Source organism: Arachis hypogaea, chromosome 10 (genome assembly GCF_003086295.3).
Source record: "Arachis hypogaea cultivar Tifrunner chromosome 10, arahy.Tifrunner.gnm2.J5K5, whole genome shotgun sequence".
NCBI lineage: Eukaryota > Viridiplantae > Streptophyta > Magnoliopsida > Fabales > Fabaceae > Arachis > Arachis hypogaea.
Window position 1 is genome coordinate 115,393,112 of NC_092045.1, and position 15,772 is coordinate 115,408,883.

At 31.0% G+C, this 15,772-nt stretch overlaps 1 protein-coding gene across 1 annotated transcript; it reads left to right on the plus strand.

Moving 5' to 3' along the window:
- Nucleotides 1-4,446: 4,446 nt before the first annotated feature.
- LOC112718038 (phosphatidylinositol 4-phosphate 5-kinase 4-like) lies at nucleotides 4,447-15,772 on the plus strand. Its single transcript, XM_025769949.3, has 8 exons — nucleotides 4,447-5,025; nucleotides 5,475-6,249; nucleotides 6,991-7,158; nucleotides 7,240-7,405; nucleotides 13,190-13,306; nucleotides 13,385-13,578; nucleotides 14,273-14,476; nucleotides 15,315-15,772. The coding sequence occupies exons 1-8, from the start codon at nucleotides 4,560-4,562 to the stop codon at nucleotides 15,601-15,603; spliced, it is 2,379 nt and encodes a 792-aa protein (XP_025625734.1). The 5' UTR covers nucleotides 4,447-4,559; the 3' UTR covers nucleotides 15,604-15,772.

Consider the following 15,772-nt stretch of genomic DNA (forward strand, 5'->3'; position numbering starts at 1 on the left):
TTCGAATTTGTAACCAAGCTCTACGACCATTGTCATAAGATTCAACCCTCTGGTCAAAAGACTGGTCATTAATTAGTAGCCCATGAAAAACGAACCAATTAAAATGCATACACATGTGAGAGCGTTGTGATTTGTAAATCGATAATACTAACAAGTTAAAAAAGCATAATTCAACCAATTTAAATTTATTTTATTTAATACTTATTTATTATAGAATATATTAAATAAAATAAAAAATAATATATTTTAATAATTTTTTATTAAAATTATTTATTTAAAGTCATATTTTTATTAAGCCTTTAGTAGTAATTTTTCCTTCTTTGAAATGTATTAAGGAAAACCAGAAGTTATGTTAATTATTTCCCCTGCTAATTCGAGTCAAAAACGCAAAAGAAAAGTTGCATTGTGGAAAAAGAGATTCTTCCATCTCATACTTTTCTTATACTAATTTTAAAAATTGTTTTTTTAAGTAAGTTGTTGAACCTAATTGTTATTTATAATTAACTCTTTTGTAAGAATTTTTTTTGTATGAATATTACTATCAAGGTTGCGAGAACCAAATCAGTTAATAAACTTGTAGAATGATCGGTTCAACAATTTAATAGTCTAATTATGGTTCAATCGAAGTTCAGCCAATTTAGTTAAATATAAAATAAAATTATAAAAAATTAATATATAATTTTTAATATTTAAATTTAATAAATTTCTAACTAAATAAACACATAAATCACATATACACAAATAGTATAAATTACATCTAACAAAATAAAACTTTAGCCATAAAAAAAATATACCTTCAAATTTTTTAGAAATTTTTATGAAGTGGATTATCTCAATAAGAAATTTTTATAAAGTAGATTATCTAAAAAAAAAATTGCTGGAATTATTGGCATCAATGTATAATTTAATTTTTTTAACATAAAAAAAAACTATTCTAAACAATTTAACAAAGTATCATCATTCATCAACCATTAACAAAAATATTCTGAAAGTAATAAAAAAAAAAACAAAACAGCAACAACCAAATTTTTTTTGTTAATCAACAGAATTAAATAGTTAATCAAATTGATTTTTTTTTTACAATTACAACAACCAGAATTTAATCTATCCAACAATCAGAATCCAGTAGAATATAAAAACAACAAATCATAATCATTATCATTAACAAAATAAAAAAATATATTGAACTATCGAAAAACTCAAGAAAGAGAAAAAGTAACATAATCAAACACTGTAATTTTTTATGGCGGCAGAGTGAGATAGCGAAGAGTCCACGACGATAGAGAGGAATGTTCGCACTTCGCCGTGCGCTCGACAGAGAAAGGGATCAAAGACAAAGGGGCATAGACGACGAGGACCGAGACGAGTTCAAGGAGGCCGATAACGACAAGGACATAAGTGGCTTGACGACACGATGAGGACAGAGACGGCAACTCCAACAACAGCTTCGAACAGACCTGGCAACGCGAGGAGAAGGGATTCAGGAGGAGAAGAGGGTCGGCCAACGACAACGAGGACAGAAGCGGACTTGACGACACTACAAGGACATAGAAGCTGAGAAGGTGACGGTGTTGTTGGTGGCGGCGGCGCTGGAACTCAGAGGGAGAGAGAGTGGGGTATTTAGTTAGGGTTTTCTTCTAAGATAGAGGGGTAGCTGGGTAGGTTTTATATGGGGGTTTGTTTTTTTTATTAAATTTAAGAGAAAAACTTAAAATAGCACCTGACAATTAACTCAAAAGACAACGAGGCTCTTGAAAAAAAAAATACCAACTCGGCCTCTGAAATTTACTTTAATGGGACTGATTAGCTCCTGTGCCAAAAAAATTCAATGTTATTTTTTTGGCACAAGGGCTAATCAGTCCTCAAAAAAATATCAGGGGTCGGGTTGGGTATTTTTTTTCTTGAGAGTTTCGTTGTCCTTTCGAGATAATTGTCAGGGGTCGAATGAGGTATTCACTCTTAATTTAACCTTTGGAAACAGTTAAAAAATCGACCGATTCATTGGTTAACTGTGGATTTGACACTTTGACCGATTTTTTATTGGTTTTTTGCCACACAACTTTTTACATCAACTGAATTGGCCAAAAGACTGTTCCCAATTAATCCAGTCGAATCTGCTGGTTCGGTTCAATTTTCATAACATTAATTATTACACATTGTGGTTCATTTTTAATTATAAAAATATTAAATAATTAATTGTTTTAATTAAATTCAACTAAGTCAAATTTATATACGCATTTTTTTCATACGTTATTCTTCTTTCTCCTCCTCTTTTATTATTATTATCATCATCATGATCATCATTATCATCTCCTTTTCCTCCACCTTTTCTTACTCTTCCTTCTCCTCCTTCATTATTATCACCATCATCATCAATTCATCATCATCATCATCTCATCTTCTTCTTCTTATCATCATGTTCTTCTTCTTCTTCTAAAAAATATGAAAAAGAGAAATAGTAGAAAATAATAAAATTTATTATTTTTAAAAATTAATTTTAATCATCAATCTAATTCCTTTACTCTAGTAATCCAAAAACGTACTTTTAGCCCATTAATTTAAATATTGGTGGCTAACTGCTGATAAAAAATAATAAATTTTGATAACCATCTAATATTTTTTTAAGAAAAAGTTGCAGCATTCAGTTTTATGTCATCCTCTTCTACGTAATTCTTCTTCGAAGTCATTGTTGTCGTCATCGTAATATTCTTCCAAAAATTAATAAAAAATTTGCAATACTCTATTTTTATGTGTCACGTTTAAAAAATTTTGATGTTAAAATTAAAAAAAATCATATATCACGAATAAAAAATTTCGGTGCTATTTTTTTATTTTATATTTCTCCCAAACTCCTCCTTCTTGTTGTTATAGTTGTTCTTGTTTCATGCTCTCATAATTTTTATTATTTTACCCTTTAAGAAGAATAAAAAAAGTCAAATAAAGGAAAAAAAAATTATACAGTTTTTTATTTATTTTTTTGATTTATTCTTTTTTAACAATAAATACAAAAATAAAAAAAAACGCATAACTTTATAAATAAAAACACATAAATTTTGCATGAAGAAAGAAAAAGAATAAGAAAAAATAAAAGTAAATTGTAACATTATGTTTTATGTGTCACGGTTACGAAATTTTGATATTGAAGATAAAAAATTTGTATGTTGTGGTTAAAAAGTTTTGGTGTTATTTTTTGTTTTATATGTTTTTCTTAAACAACCCCTCCTCCTCCTCCTTCTTATTTTCATAGTTATTTTTATTTCTCACTCATATGATTCTTATTGTTTTATCGTCTAAGAAGAATACAAACAAAAAAATAAAAAAAATCAAACAAAGAAAAAATTATGTAATTTTTTGTTTCATGTTTTGGTTTATTCTCTTTACAATAAACACACAAATTTTTTGAAGAAAAATACAAAACCTTATAAATAAAAAACACAGAAATTATGCACGAAGAAAAAAAAGCAAAAAAAATAAACTATAGCATTAAGTCCATAATTTTAAAAAATTTTGGTGTCAAAATTAAAAAATTACTGTGTCAAAATTAAGAAATATTTGTGTCATAATTAAAAAATTTCGATGCTATTTTTTCACGGAAAGAAGAAAAAAGTGTGTGGTTTCATGCGTATACCTGTATGTGAGCGATTTTTGTTGAGTTTGACCCAATTTGTTTAAACTTAATTGATAAAAATATTTAAATATGTAATAAGACTCTTTTTTAATTATTCTTTTGTTTTTAATAATTAAAAGTATAATTTTTATTATAATGTTTTTTTCTCACATAATTCTATAATTTGGTAGTTAAAAGCTAAATCTTTACATATTTTAATTTTGTTTAATAAGAATTTAAGTTACTATATATATATAAATAAAATTCAAATTTTTAACACTTACTTTAACAAAAGAGTTAACTACTTAACTAATTCAAGTTAATTAATGTTATTTTTATTTTATATTATTTTAACCTACTTCAATCAAGCCAGGCCAAAATCGCAGTTAACAATAAAAACTAATGGAAGTAAGAAAACAAAAAATTGGATTAAAAAACACCAAAATTAGACCATAACTATCCCAATATCTCATATGCCAAATATGGAACCATTTTTTCCCTCTTACTTCCAGCTGTTTGATCTTCTATTACATTTAGGAGCAGAAATCGGAACCACAGAACCGTGCATTGAATTCCTATGATCCAATCCTAACTGAAGAGACAAAAACAAACAAAGAAGAAAGAAGAGAAAGAAAAAAAAAAACAAAAGAAAAGGAAGTACAAAAAACAATGAGAAAAGAAGACAGTGATTATTCTTTCCAACTAATTAGCCTTTTGTTACACCATCGTTTCTTGGAAAATCTAAACACAAGAATCCCTTCTACAAAACCACATAGGGATCAAAAGGAATTGAAAGGGTAATTATCAAGAAACACTCATTTCATTTTCTGTAAGGTTTCCTCCTTTATGGGTTTGTAGCAAAAAAAAATATGTAATTTCTTTTTATACACATATATATTTATCTGTAGTCTGGTTATTAAAATTTTCTGAATTCGTCGCTAAAAAGAGGGTAATGGTGAATAGTAGAAAAATGTGTTCATTCAAAGTGGATACCTTTAAGCGAATGAGTAAAGAGTTTAATGATATTGTAAAGACATGGAAAGGAACAGTTCGAAAAACTACTTCAAAAAAGAAGAGAAGGAACATCATTTTTGGGCCGAAAAGCGTGGCCCATGCAGATGATGAGGACCACCACCAGCATAACGACGACAACAACGATAACGACGATGATAGTGATCATATTAGTTCTACATCATCAGAGGTTTGCCATGTTGACAAGATCCTCCCCAATGGTGACATGTATACCGGCGATCGGCTCGACCAGCTCCCCCATGGCTATGGCAAATACTTATGGACAGATGGGTGCATGTATGTTGGTGAATGGTGCAAAGGTAACATCATGGGACAAGGGAGGTTCAGTTGGCCTAACGGCGCCAAATACGAAGGCGATTTCAAGTGCAGTTTCATGGATGGAGAAGGTACTGTAATGAATAAAAGTGTGTTCGAGGCTCAATTAGAATAGTTTCATTAGTTAGTGTCATATAATATAAAGGATAAATCGCTAAAAATGGACTAAAATTATGTTGATGCTGACAAAAATATTTTCGAATTTCGTTTATTGACAAAAATAAATTCAAATAATTTAAAAAACATGTCAACAATATCTAAAGAAAAAACGTGATGTGATTCACTAGTTACCGTCAAAATTTCGCTTGCCACATAGAATCACATCACTCTTTTCTATTAACGTAGAACATCTCAGTTTGCAGATATACATTTTGTCGATAACAAAATTTGAGGATATTTTTACTAGCAATAAAATTATTCGGGTGTATTTTTTGTCGTTTACTCTGATATAAATATGAATAGAATCATTTTTTCTTTGTAATTCGTCTCTCCTATTTATCTCTCATCTCGTTAATTTCAGGTACTTATGTAGCTTCAAATGGAGATACCTATAAGGGTTCTTGGGTGATGGATTTCCGGCATGGGAATGGAAGCGAGAGCTATTCCAACGGAGATTCTTACGACGGTGAATGGAAGAAGGGACTGAAACATGGTTATGGAAAGTACCATTGGAAAAATGGGAACTTTTATGATGGGCAATGGAAGAATGGATTGTTTAGTAAAGAAGGAACAATGACATTCAACAACGGTGATAGTTATGAAGGGTGTTGGGAAGATGGTTTCCCTAAAGGGAACGGTACGTATAGATTCGCCGGCGAGGGCGGAATCTACGTCGGAATATGGAGCAAGGATCCTAAGGAACAAAGTGGGACTTATCATCCAAATGATGATGGACCAAAGATTGAATTGGATCCACGTGAAATGTTATATGAAGCATTATCAAGTAGCAAGTGTGAGATTCGTGTGTGTGAAGAGGTTTCAATTTACCCTTCACAAAAAGCATTGAATTTGGGTGGGTTTGAAGAAGAATATAAATGTAATAATAATAAGGGTTTGAGGCCAAGGTGGATGTCAATGGATGCAAGGTTTGATAATTGTAGCTTTGAAGAATGTGATGATGGTGGTAGAAAATCAGAGTTTGGATTTGATGCTTTAAGTGATCACTCTTCTGTTCCAAGTTGGCGTAAATCATCATCACCATTGTTGAGAATTAATGCAACTACAAGACAAGGTGAAACCATATCCAAAGGTCACAAAAACTATGAACTCATGTTGAACCTTCAGTTAGGTATCAGGTATTAATAATAATCATATATACTTGTTATCTTCATTTCATTTTCATCTCATAGTTGCTTCTAGTGCCACAATTTAGCTTCAATTAAATGTTTTTCTAAAAATGCTAAGTGTATATTATAAATTGTCTTCCAAATCAGTAAAAATTAGTCATTATGTATTTATATATAAATATATGTTACTTCACACATTTTTTATATGTATTTTGTACAGTTTTAAAAATCGGATTGAATTAGTCAGATCAATCAGATTAATAAAAAATCGGTTAAAAATTCAGTTCGGTTCAAGCAAAAATCAATTGGTAACAAAAAATAGCCACAAAATTAGAAAAAACCGATTAAATCTATATAACTTTTTTAATGGTTAACTAGTTTAAAAAAATAAAATATAAAAATTAACTTTTTTTTTTCTAAAAATTATGTATATTATGTATAAATATACTATTTTATTATATTCACTTCAATCCTGGTTAAACTTTTAAATTTCTAGTTCTGTCGTTGGTTTAATTTAATGACTGATTTAATTTTTAAAAATTTAATATTTTATACTCTAATATATATTTTTTATAAATAATTAATTTGATGGTTAATTTTTTATATATACGTATTATTATCTTTTACGGTGTATTTTATAAAAGTGGTTGATATAATATAGCAACAAATATTTTATGTACATAAAACATAATTAATATTTTATATATTTTTTTCACGGCAAAGTTATTAATTTCTTGTGCCATAGCATAGGCATTCTGTTGGAAAACATGCTCCAAGTGCATCACTTGATTTGAAGTCTTCTGCATTTGATCCCAAAGAAAAAGTATGGACTAAATTTCCACCAAAAGGATCCAAGCACACACCACCTCATTCATCTTGTGAATTTAGATGGAAAGACTATTGTCCTGTAGTTTTCAGGTATATATCAATCTTATCTAATACTTTAAATTTTAGAGATAAATATATAATTTTATAGTAACTATTTTGTTACATTTGTAGGGCTTTGAGAAAATTGTTCAAAGTTGATCCTGCTGATTACATGATATCAATATGTGGAAATGATGCTCTTCGGGAGCTCTCATCTCCTGGAAAAAGTGGAAGTTTCTTTTACTTAACTAATGATGATCGCTATATGATAAAGACAATGAAAAAAGCAGAAGTAAAAGTGAGTTCTATTATAAATTTTTTATTTTCGGTTTATTTAATTTTAATGACTAAATACTTATTAGTAGTTTTTGATATTCATGACTGTATTGATTTAGTTTTTGAAGTCTCAATTGAGTTATTAACGTCATCTAGATTAAGTTTTCAGGTAATATAGTGGTTTTTCGATCATGTTTTATCAGTGACTTAGGATCAGTTTGGGAAACAACTTAATTAAATTCTTTTTAGAAAAATATGTTAAACAATAAATGGATATATTAAAAGTGTTAGGTACCAGACAAATGACACAGCAAAATATAGAGATGAAAAATTAGAAATTTGTATAAAATATGGAAATAATTGAATAATTTTCTTTGAGAATTACAACTTCTCTCTATCACAAGGAGACTACAATAACACTCTCTCTTGACAAAAGGAGAACATACTTCTCTCTATCAAATATAGGAGAAAACTACTCAAAGAAATCTTATGTTATTCTATCTGGATGACTTGATTGAAATGAATTAAAGAAAAACTCAATTTATAGGTGAGTCTCTTCAATATGAACCATCCATCAATTAGAGGTATATAATTCTTTTCTTTTTCAACCATTAAAATCCTAAGGTTATAAACTAGGATTGTTTATTACCTTTCATTTTATTTAGTTATTATTTATTTATTTATTTATTTTCTAAAATTAGCTTTACTAATTTTCACAATCTCCCACTTAAAGCTAATTTTGATAAATTTTCAAAATTCATGTTGCTTATGTATTCCATAGGCCGTATGAGGATCTACACCATTCAAACTTTTCTGTGTTGATTGGTTTTGTCATGGCATCTGCTAGGTTGTCTTTAGTGTGAATCTTCTGCATATCAACACTTCCTTCTTCTACTACTTCCCGAACAAAGTGATATTGTACTCCAATGTGTTTTGTTCTTGAATGAAAGGCAGGATTCCTTGCAATGTGCAAGGCACTCTGACTGTCACAATACACAGAAATCTTCTGTTGTTTGTGCCCGAGTTCTTCTATCAACCTTTGGATCCAAATAGCTTCCTTGCATGCTTGTGTAGCTGCCATATATTCAGCTTCTGTAGTAGATAAAGCCACAACAGTCTGTAATTTAGATAGCCAGCTTACAGCTCCTCCTGCAAGTGTAAACACATAGCCTGTAGTAGATTTTCGTTTATCAAGATCACCTGCAAAGTCTGAATCGACATATCCATTGACAATGAATTCTGATCCTCCAAAACATAATGCAACATTCGAGGTTCCTTTGATGTATCTCAAGATCCTCTTAACAACATTCCAATGCTCTTTACCTGGATCTGCCATAAATCGACTTACTACCGCAACTGCTTGAGCAATATATGGTCTTGTACAGATCATGGCATACATAAGGCTTCCCACCGCTGATGCATACGGTACTCGAGACATTTCATCCTCTCTGCTTCACTACTAGGGCACATACTTGAGGATAATTTGAAATTCATAGGAAGTGGGGTTGAAATTGGCTTACATTCTTGCATATTGAAGCGTTGCAAGATCTTCTTCAAATAATTCTTTTGCGATAGCCAAATCTTCCTATCTTTTTTGTCTCGGTGAATTTGCATCCCTAAAATCTTGTTTGCTGGTCCCAAGTCTTTCATATCAAACTCCCTAGCCAACTGTGCCTTCAATTCTTGGATTTGATCTTTGTTGGGACCTACCACCAACATGTCATCCACATACAACAGCAGAATGATGAAATCATTATCACCAGACCTCTTGTAATAAGTACAATGATCTGAACTAAGTCTGTTGTATCCAAGGCTAATAATGAAAGAATCAAATCTCTTGTACCAACACCTTGGCGCCTGCTTTAGACCGTACAGAGATTTAGTTAACCTGCAAACCAAGTTTTCTTTTCCTTTTTCTTCAAAACCTTCTGGTTGGAGCATATATATCTCTTCTTCAAGTTCTCCATGAATAAAAGCAGTCTTTACGTCTAATTGCTCTAGATGTAAATCAAATGCAGCACATATAGCCAAAACTACTCTAATAGTAGTTAGTCTCACCACTGGAGAAAATATTTCATTGAAGTCAATACCTTCTTTCTGAGCATATCCCTTGACAACCAATCTTGCACGATATCGTTCCACCTGATCATTACTATCTCGTTTGATCTTGTAAACCCATTTGTTACCAATGGCTTTCCGACCTGCTGGAAGTTCAACAAGTTTCCAGGTATGGTTCCTATGTAATGCCTCAATTTCTTCTTGCATTGCTGTCATCCACATAGAAGCATCTGGATTGCGCATAGCCTCCATAAAAGTTGTTGGTTCTCCATCTTCTGTCAAAAGACAATATGCATCATGGTTTGTCAAAACATAATTTGAGTGCCATGATGGTGTTCTTCTTTGTCGAGTGGATCGACGAACTTCTATGTCATTGGCCTCTGCTTCTTGTTCTTCGTGCTGTGGTTCTACTTCAGAAAGACCACCTTCTCTACATTTTTCATCTATTTGAACAGTGGTTATATCTTTAACAGTACTGTCATTTTCTTGTTCCTTTTGCAATTCATCTTCTGCAAATATCACATCTCTACTGACAACTACCTTGCGAGCAGTGGGATCCCACAGGCGATACCCCTTAACTCCGTCAGTATAACCCAAGAATATACATTTTCTAGACTTTGGGTCCAGCTTTGTTCTTTCCTGGGAATTGTACATTACGTACACAGGACAACCAAATATATGTAAAGAAGAATAATTAGGTGGCTTACCTTGCCACATCTCCATTGGTGTCTTCAACCCAATTGCAGTTGATGGTGACCGATTTATCACATAACAGGCAGTTTTAACAGCTTCTGCCCAAAAAGACTTAGCTAAACCTGTAGTTTGCAACATAGCTCGTGCTCTTTCTAGGAGAGTCCGATTCATTCGCTCTGCTACACCATTTTGCTGAGGCGTATATGCAACTGTGAATTGCCGTTGAATACCTGCTTGCTTGCAAAATGTTAGAAAATCGCCATCGACATATTCTCCTCCATTATCTGTCCTTAAACACTTGATCTTCTTTCCAGATTCAAGTTCTAACTTTGCTTTAAACTCTTTGAATATCGCAAACACGTCTGACTTCTTCTTGATCGGGAACACCCATAGCCTCCTAGAGTAATCATCAATAAATGATACAAGATATTTTGCTCCTCCTAGGGACATCTCCGGCGATTCCCACACATCAGAATGAATCAACTCCAATATGTGCTTGCTCCGAGCAGTTGATCTACCAAACGTCAATCTATGTTGTTTGCTTGTAACGCAGTGCTTACAAAACGGTAAGTTTACCGATTTGAGCCCGAGAATGAGATTACGTTCTACAAGAATCTTCAAACCTCGTTCTGACATGTGGCCTAGTTTGCAATGCCATATCATCGTCATTTCTTCTTGGCTTGTTGAAGCAACTGATGCCTCTGCTTCTTGCAAAGTATCTCCCACAAGCATATATAGATTTGCTGCAATCTTTTCTGCTTTTATTACCACAAGAGCTCCTTTAACAACTTTCAAGATCCCACCTTCAATATGGGTCTTGCAGCCAAGTTCATCCAGTTGCCCAATCGACAACAAGTTCTTCTTCAAGCCCTTCACATGTCTTACCCCTTGAAGTGAACGAATAGAACCATCAAATATTTTTATTTTGACAGTACCTATTCCAACAATTTCTAAGGCATGATCGTTTCCCATAAACACAGATCCTTCTAAGACAGGTTCATATGTACAAAACCAATCACGATGAGGAGTCATGTGCCATGTTGCTCCTGAATCAACAATCCAAACATCAGTGAGCTGTTTGCTGCCTTTAGAACCAATTGTTGCTTCGCCATACAGGATTTCTCCATCATCAGAGGTACTCGCAACACATCCTTGAGAACTTGATCCTTCTGTAACTTTCTCTATACTCTTCTTATTCCAACAATCTTTCTTGAAGTGCCCTCTCTTACCACAATTGTAGCATTTGATCTGCTTCTTACTTTGTGACTTTGGTCTACTTTGACTCTCACTGGAACCACGCTCCATTGATCTTCCTCTTGTCATCAACAAAGCCTCTGCTTGTTTTGAGCTCTCTAATCTATCTTCCTTATTCTTGCGCCTAGATTCTTCTTCAAGAACCGCAGCAGCCATGTCATCAAAAGAAAGATAATCAGTCAAAACATTATTAGTTAAGTTAATGATTAGCTGATCATATGAATCTGGTAGACTTTGAAGTAAGAGCTCTGCACGTTCATTTTCCGCTATGGTATATTCCAACGATGAGAGTTGGGAAAATAGCGTATTTAGATTGTTGATGTGATCCGTTGCCGATGTGGACTCACTCATTCGAAGAGTATAAAGTCTTCTCTTCAAGAATATCTTGTTGTGAAGTGACTTGACTTCATATAATTTTGTGAGAGCATCCCAAATTTTCTTTGCTGTCTTTTTCTCTGCTACACTTGATAAAACTGAGTCAGCTAGTGCCAAGTGTAAGTTTGCAACAGCATTGTTGTCCATCTCCTTCCATTTTTCATCTGTAATTCCAGTGGGTCTACCTTCAATTGCTGTCACGCAATTGTCTTTTCTCATAATGGCTTTTATCTTCAATTTCCATATGGAAAAATTACTCCCACTGAATTTTGGAATTTCATACTTTGCTGCCATTTTTTTTTAGACGGTAACTCGCAGCGGAAAAAAAAAATCTTAATCAGCAACCTTTGGCTCTGATACCACTGTTAGGTACCAGACAAATGACACAGCAAAATATAGAGATGAAAAATTAGAAATTTGTATAAAATATGGAAATAATTGAATAATTTTCTTTGAGAATTACAACTTCTCTCTATCACAAGGAGACTACAATAACACTCTCTCTTGACAAAAGGAGAACATACTTCTCTCTATCAAATATAGGAGAAAACTACTCAAAGAAATCTTATGTTATTCTATCTGGATGACTTGATTGAAATGAATTAAAGAAAAACTCAATTTATAGGTGAGTCTCTTCAATATGAACCATCCATCAATTAGAGGTATATAATTCTTTTCTTTTTCAACCATTAAAATCCTAAGGTTATAAACTAGGATTGTTTATTACCTTTCATTTTATTTAGTTATTATTTATTTATTTATTTATTTTCTAAAATTAGCTTTACTAATTTTCACAAAAAGTAACTTATAAATAAGTTATTTGTGTTTAGATTTTTAGTTCTAAAAGTGCTTATTTTATAGAAATGTGATAAAAAAATAGTAATATTATGAGAGATGTCATTTTTTTAACTTCTCTATAAATTCTTAAATAATTTTTTAAAAAGTTACAATTTAATTTTAAAAATTATACTAGACATTAATACTATTACTTTTTATAAGTCAAAAGTTTAAAAGAGTTACTTTTAAAACTTTCCAAAATGACACTTAGTAAATAGAATGATAAACTAATACAGTTTAACTGCATTGAAAAATAATGAAATGACGTCATTTGCTTTTGGCGCTCAATCAAATATATGGCCACAACTATTAAAATAACATCGTTTTTGTTTTAATTGGACGCTGAAAGCACACAATGTCATTTTATTATTGTCCACTGTAATAAAAAAGTGCTAGCTCATCACTTTATTTGCTGAGTTGCTGTCAAAAAGAAATCGAAAGACAACTATATTTGCTCAGAGTTTAATTTCAAAAATAACAATAATATCATTTAAATTTTAGGAATCAAATTGATAACTCTTTAATCAGAACATAATTGATATATTAATTTTGAATCCAAACATTAGTTTTGTTTTCCATGATATTGTAGGTTTTTCTTAGAATGCTACCGGCTTATTATAAACATGTGAGGGGTTTTGAGAACACTCTAATCACAAAGTTTTATGGGCTTCATTGTGTTAAACTAACTGGAACAGGACATAAGAAGGTAACAACACTAAGGTGCGTAGAAACTTTCACTTTGATGTATTAGCTTTTATTATTAATTTAATTTTACAAATTGTAGGTTCGATTTGTCATAATGGGAAACCTATTTTGTTCTGATTATGCCATTCATCGCCGATTTGACTTAAAAGGTTCAACCTTTGGCCGTACAACTGATAAATCTGAGCAAGAAATTGACCCAACAACAATTCTTAAGGATCTTGACCTCAATTTTATATTTCGCCTACAAAAATCTTACTTCCAAGAATTTTGCAGGTGAATTTTATATCTGCTTTTTCTTTCAGTTTAATTATTCTGTTTGTCTATAATTTTATTATTTTTTTTATAAATTTTTATATATTTTTTAATTAATTTTTTTTATTATTTTTAATTTTGTAATTAAATTTTTTTGTTAAAAATGTTCAAATTAATATAATATCAAAATGCATATAATCAAAAGATCTAATTAGATTTTAATTAATTATGAATACCTTTAATTTATGAAAAGATATTCAGTTAATTATAATATATTTTATACTAAAAGTGACTTAATTATAAAACTAAAAGCAATGTAGAGATCTAACTAAAAAAAAGAATAAAAACTTAATTATAAATTTAATTAAATTATAAAAACTAACAGAATATTTAAACTTTTTTTTGTTGTTGTTGTTTATCATAATTTGTCCTTTTCTTTTTTATTTATAATAATTTATGTTTTGAACAAACTGCTGTCGTCTTAAAAGAGAAATATTCGTAACAATACAAAAATAAAAAAATATATATTTTGCAAATACAAAAAAAAACACACACATATTTTACATCATTATATGCAACCATTTAAGCCTTATTTTTATTTTTTTATTAAAATGTGGCTTATATATATTGACTAAACATTTGAAGTACAAAATATTGATGAAAGAGTTGATAATATATTAATATTTCTAATAAATATTAAATATAACTGATACAGGCAAGTGGATAAGGATTGTGAGTTCTTAGAACAAGAGAGAATCATGGATTATAGTATGCTGGTTGGTCTTCACTTCAGAGAAACAACAAGTGATGGCAGTGTCACACCTTCATCAAGAGCTCTCACCCCAACTCCTCACTTTGACAATGATGCCCTTCGCCTATCTTCTCTTCACATTGATAATCTAAATGAAGATCCTAACCGGTGTGTATATATATAACTTCAATTTATAAAGATCTTTATAATTATTTCCTTAACCCATTTAAAGAACTATAGCAAATGGAGTTTTTTTGGGTTCAATTCAATTCATTCAAAATTAAATGAGAGTTTAATTTTTAAGAAGTCGTTAATTTATTATTTTTGAGAGTAGATTAAATCACTAAAGTAACCCTTAAAATTTATGCTTTAGATTGATTTAGTTTCTAAAATTTTAAATGTATTATTATTGCCCCTGAAAATTGATTTTTGGGTAACAGTAGTCCTTTGACTTTTTTTGACCATAACTCAGCAAATGAAATGATAAGCTAACATACGAATGTCATGCTGGACATTAGTGAAATGACGTCGTTTGTTTTTTGTGCCCAATGAAAATAGATGCAACGTCATTTTGATATATGTGCGCATCTAAATGACGTGATATCTTTCATTGGGTGCCAAATACAAACGACAACGTTTCACTAGTATTTAACGTGGTATTTGAATGCCAGCTCATCACTTCACTATCGAAAAGAAGCCAAAAATCAATATGTTGTCCAAAAATCAATTTTTAAGATGATAATAATGCAATTAGGATTTCAATAACCAAATTAATACATGACGTCAATTTCAATGACCACTTTAAAATTTGTCTCTAAAATTGACACTTATATTTGATATTTTCTTCACTATTTTTCCTCCATTTAGATTTGAACAAATGATAGTAGGCTTACACCATATATTGGTTTGGCATGACAACATACTTTGGTTCTCTCATCTAATTTATGTTTCTCTTTAGTTAAATTTCTTGAAAAACATTTAATTTGTACTATGTTTATTGTTCTAGGCCGATTCATCTTGGTATAAATATGTCGGCACGAGCCGAAACGACGACGCGAAGAAGCAGCACAGATTCCCTTGAGTTGGTGGGAGAACCAACCGGGGAGTTTTATGAGATTGTCATCTTCTTTGGTATCATAGATATATTACAAGAGTATGACATTAATAAAAAGCTTGAACATGCATATAAATCATTTCAATATGATCCAACTTCAATATCTGCGGTTGATCCAAACTTATACTCCAAACGCTTTCGTGATTTTATTTTCAGAGTTTTTGTGGAAGATATATTGTAATTAAGAGTGTAATTTTGATGCAAAAACATTCATCTTATTAGTGAGTGATTCACACGATATATGTATTTTCTTAGGTTTTTTACAGCTGTCGCGAATTTGAGCTCCGTTTAAGGGTTTGTCGCTTGCTTAAGCACTATACATATATTTTCTTAAATTTGTTCATTTTTGT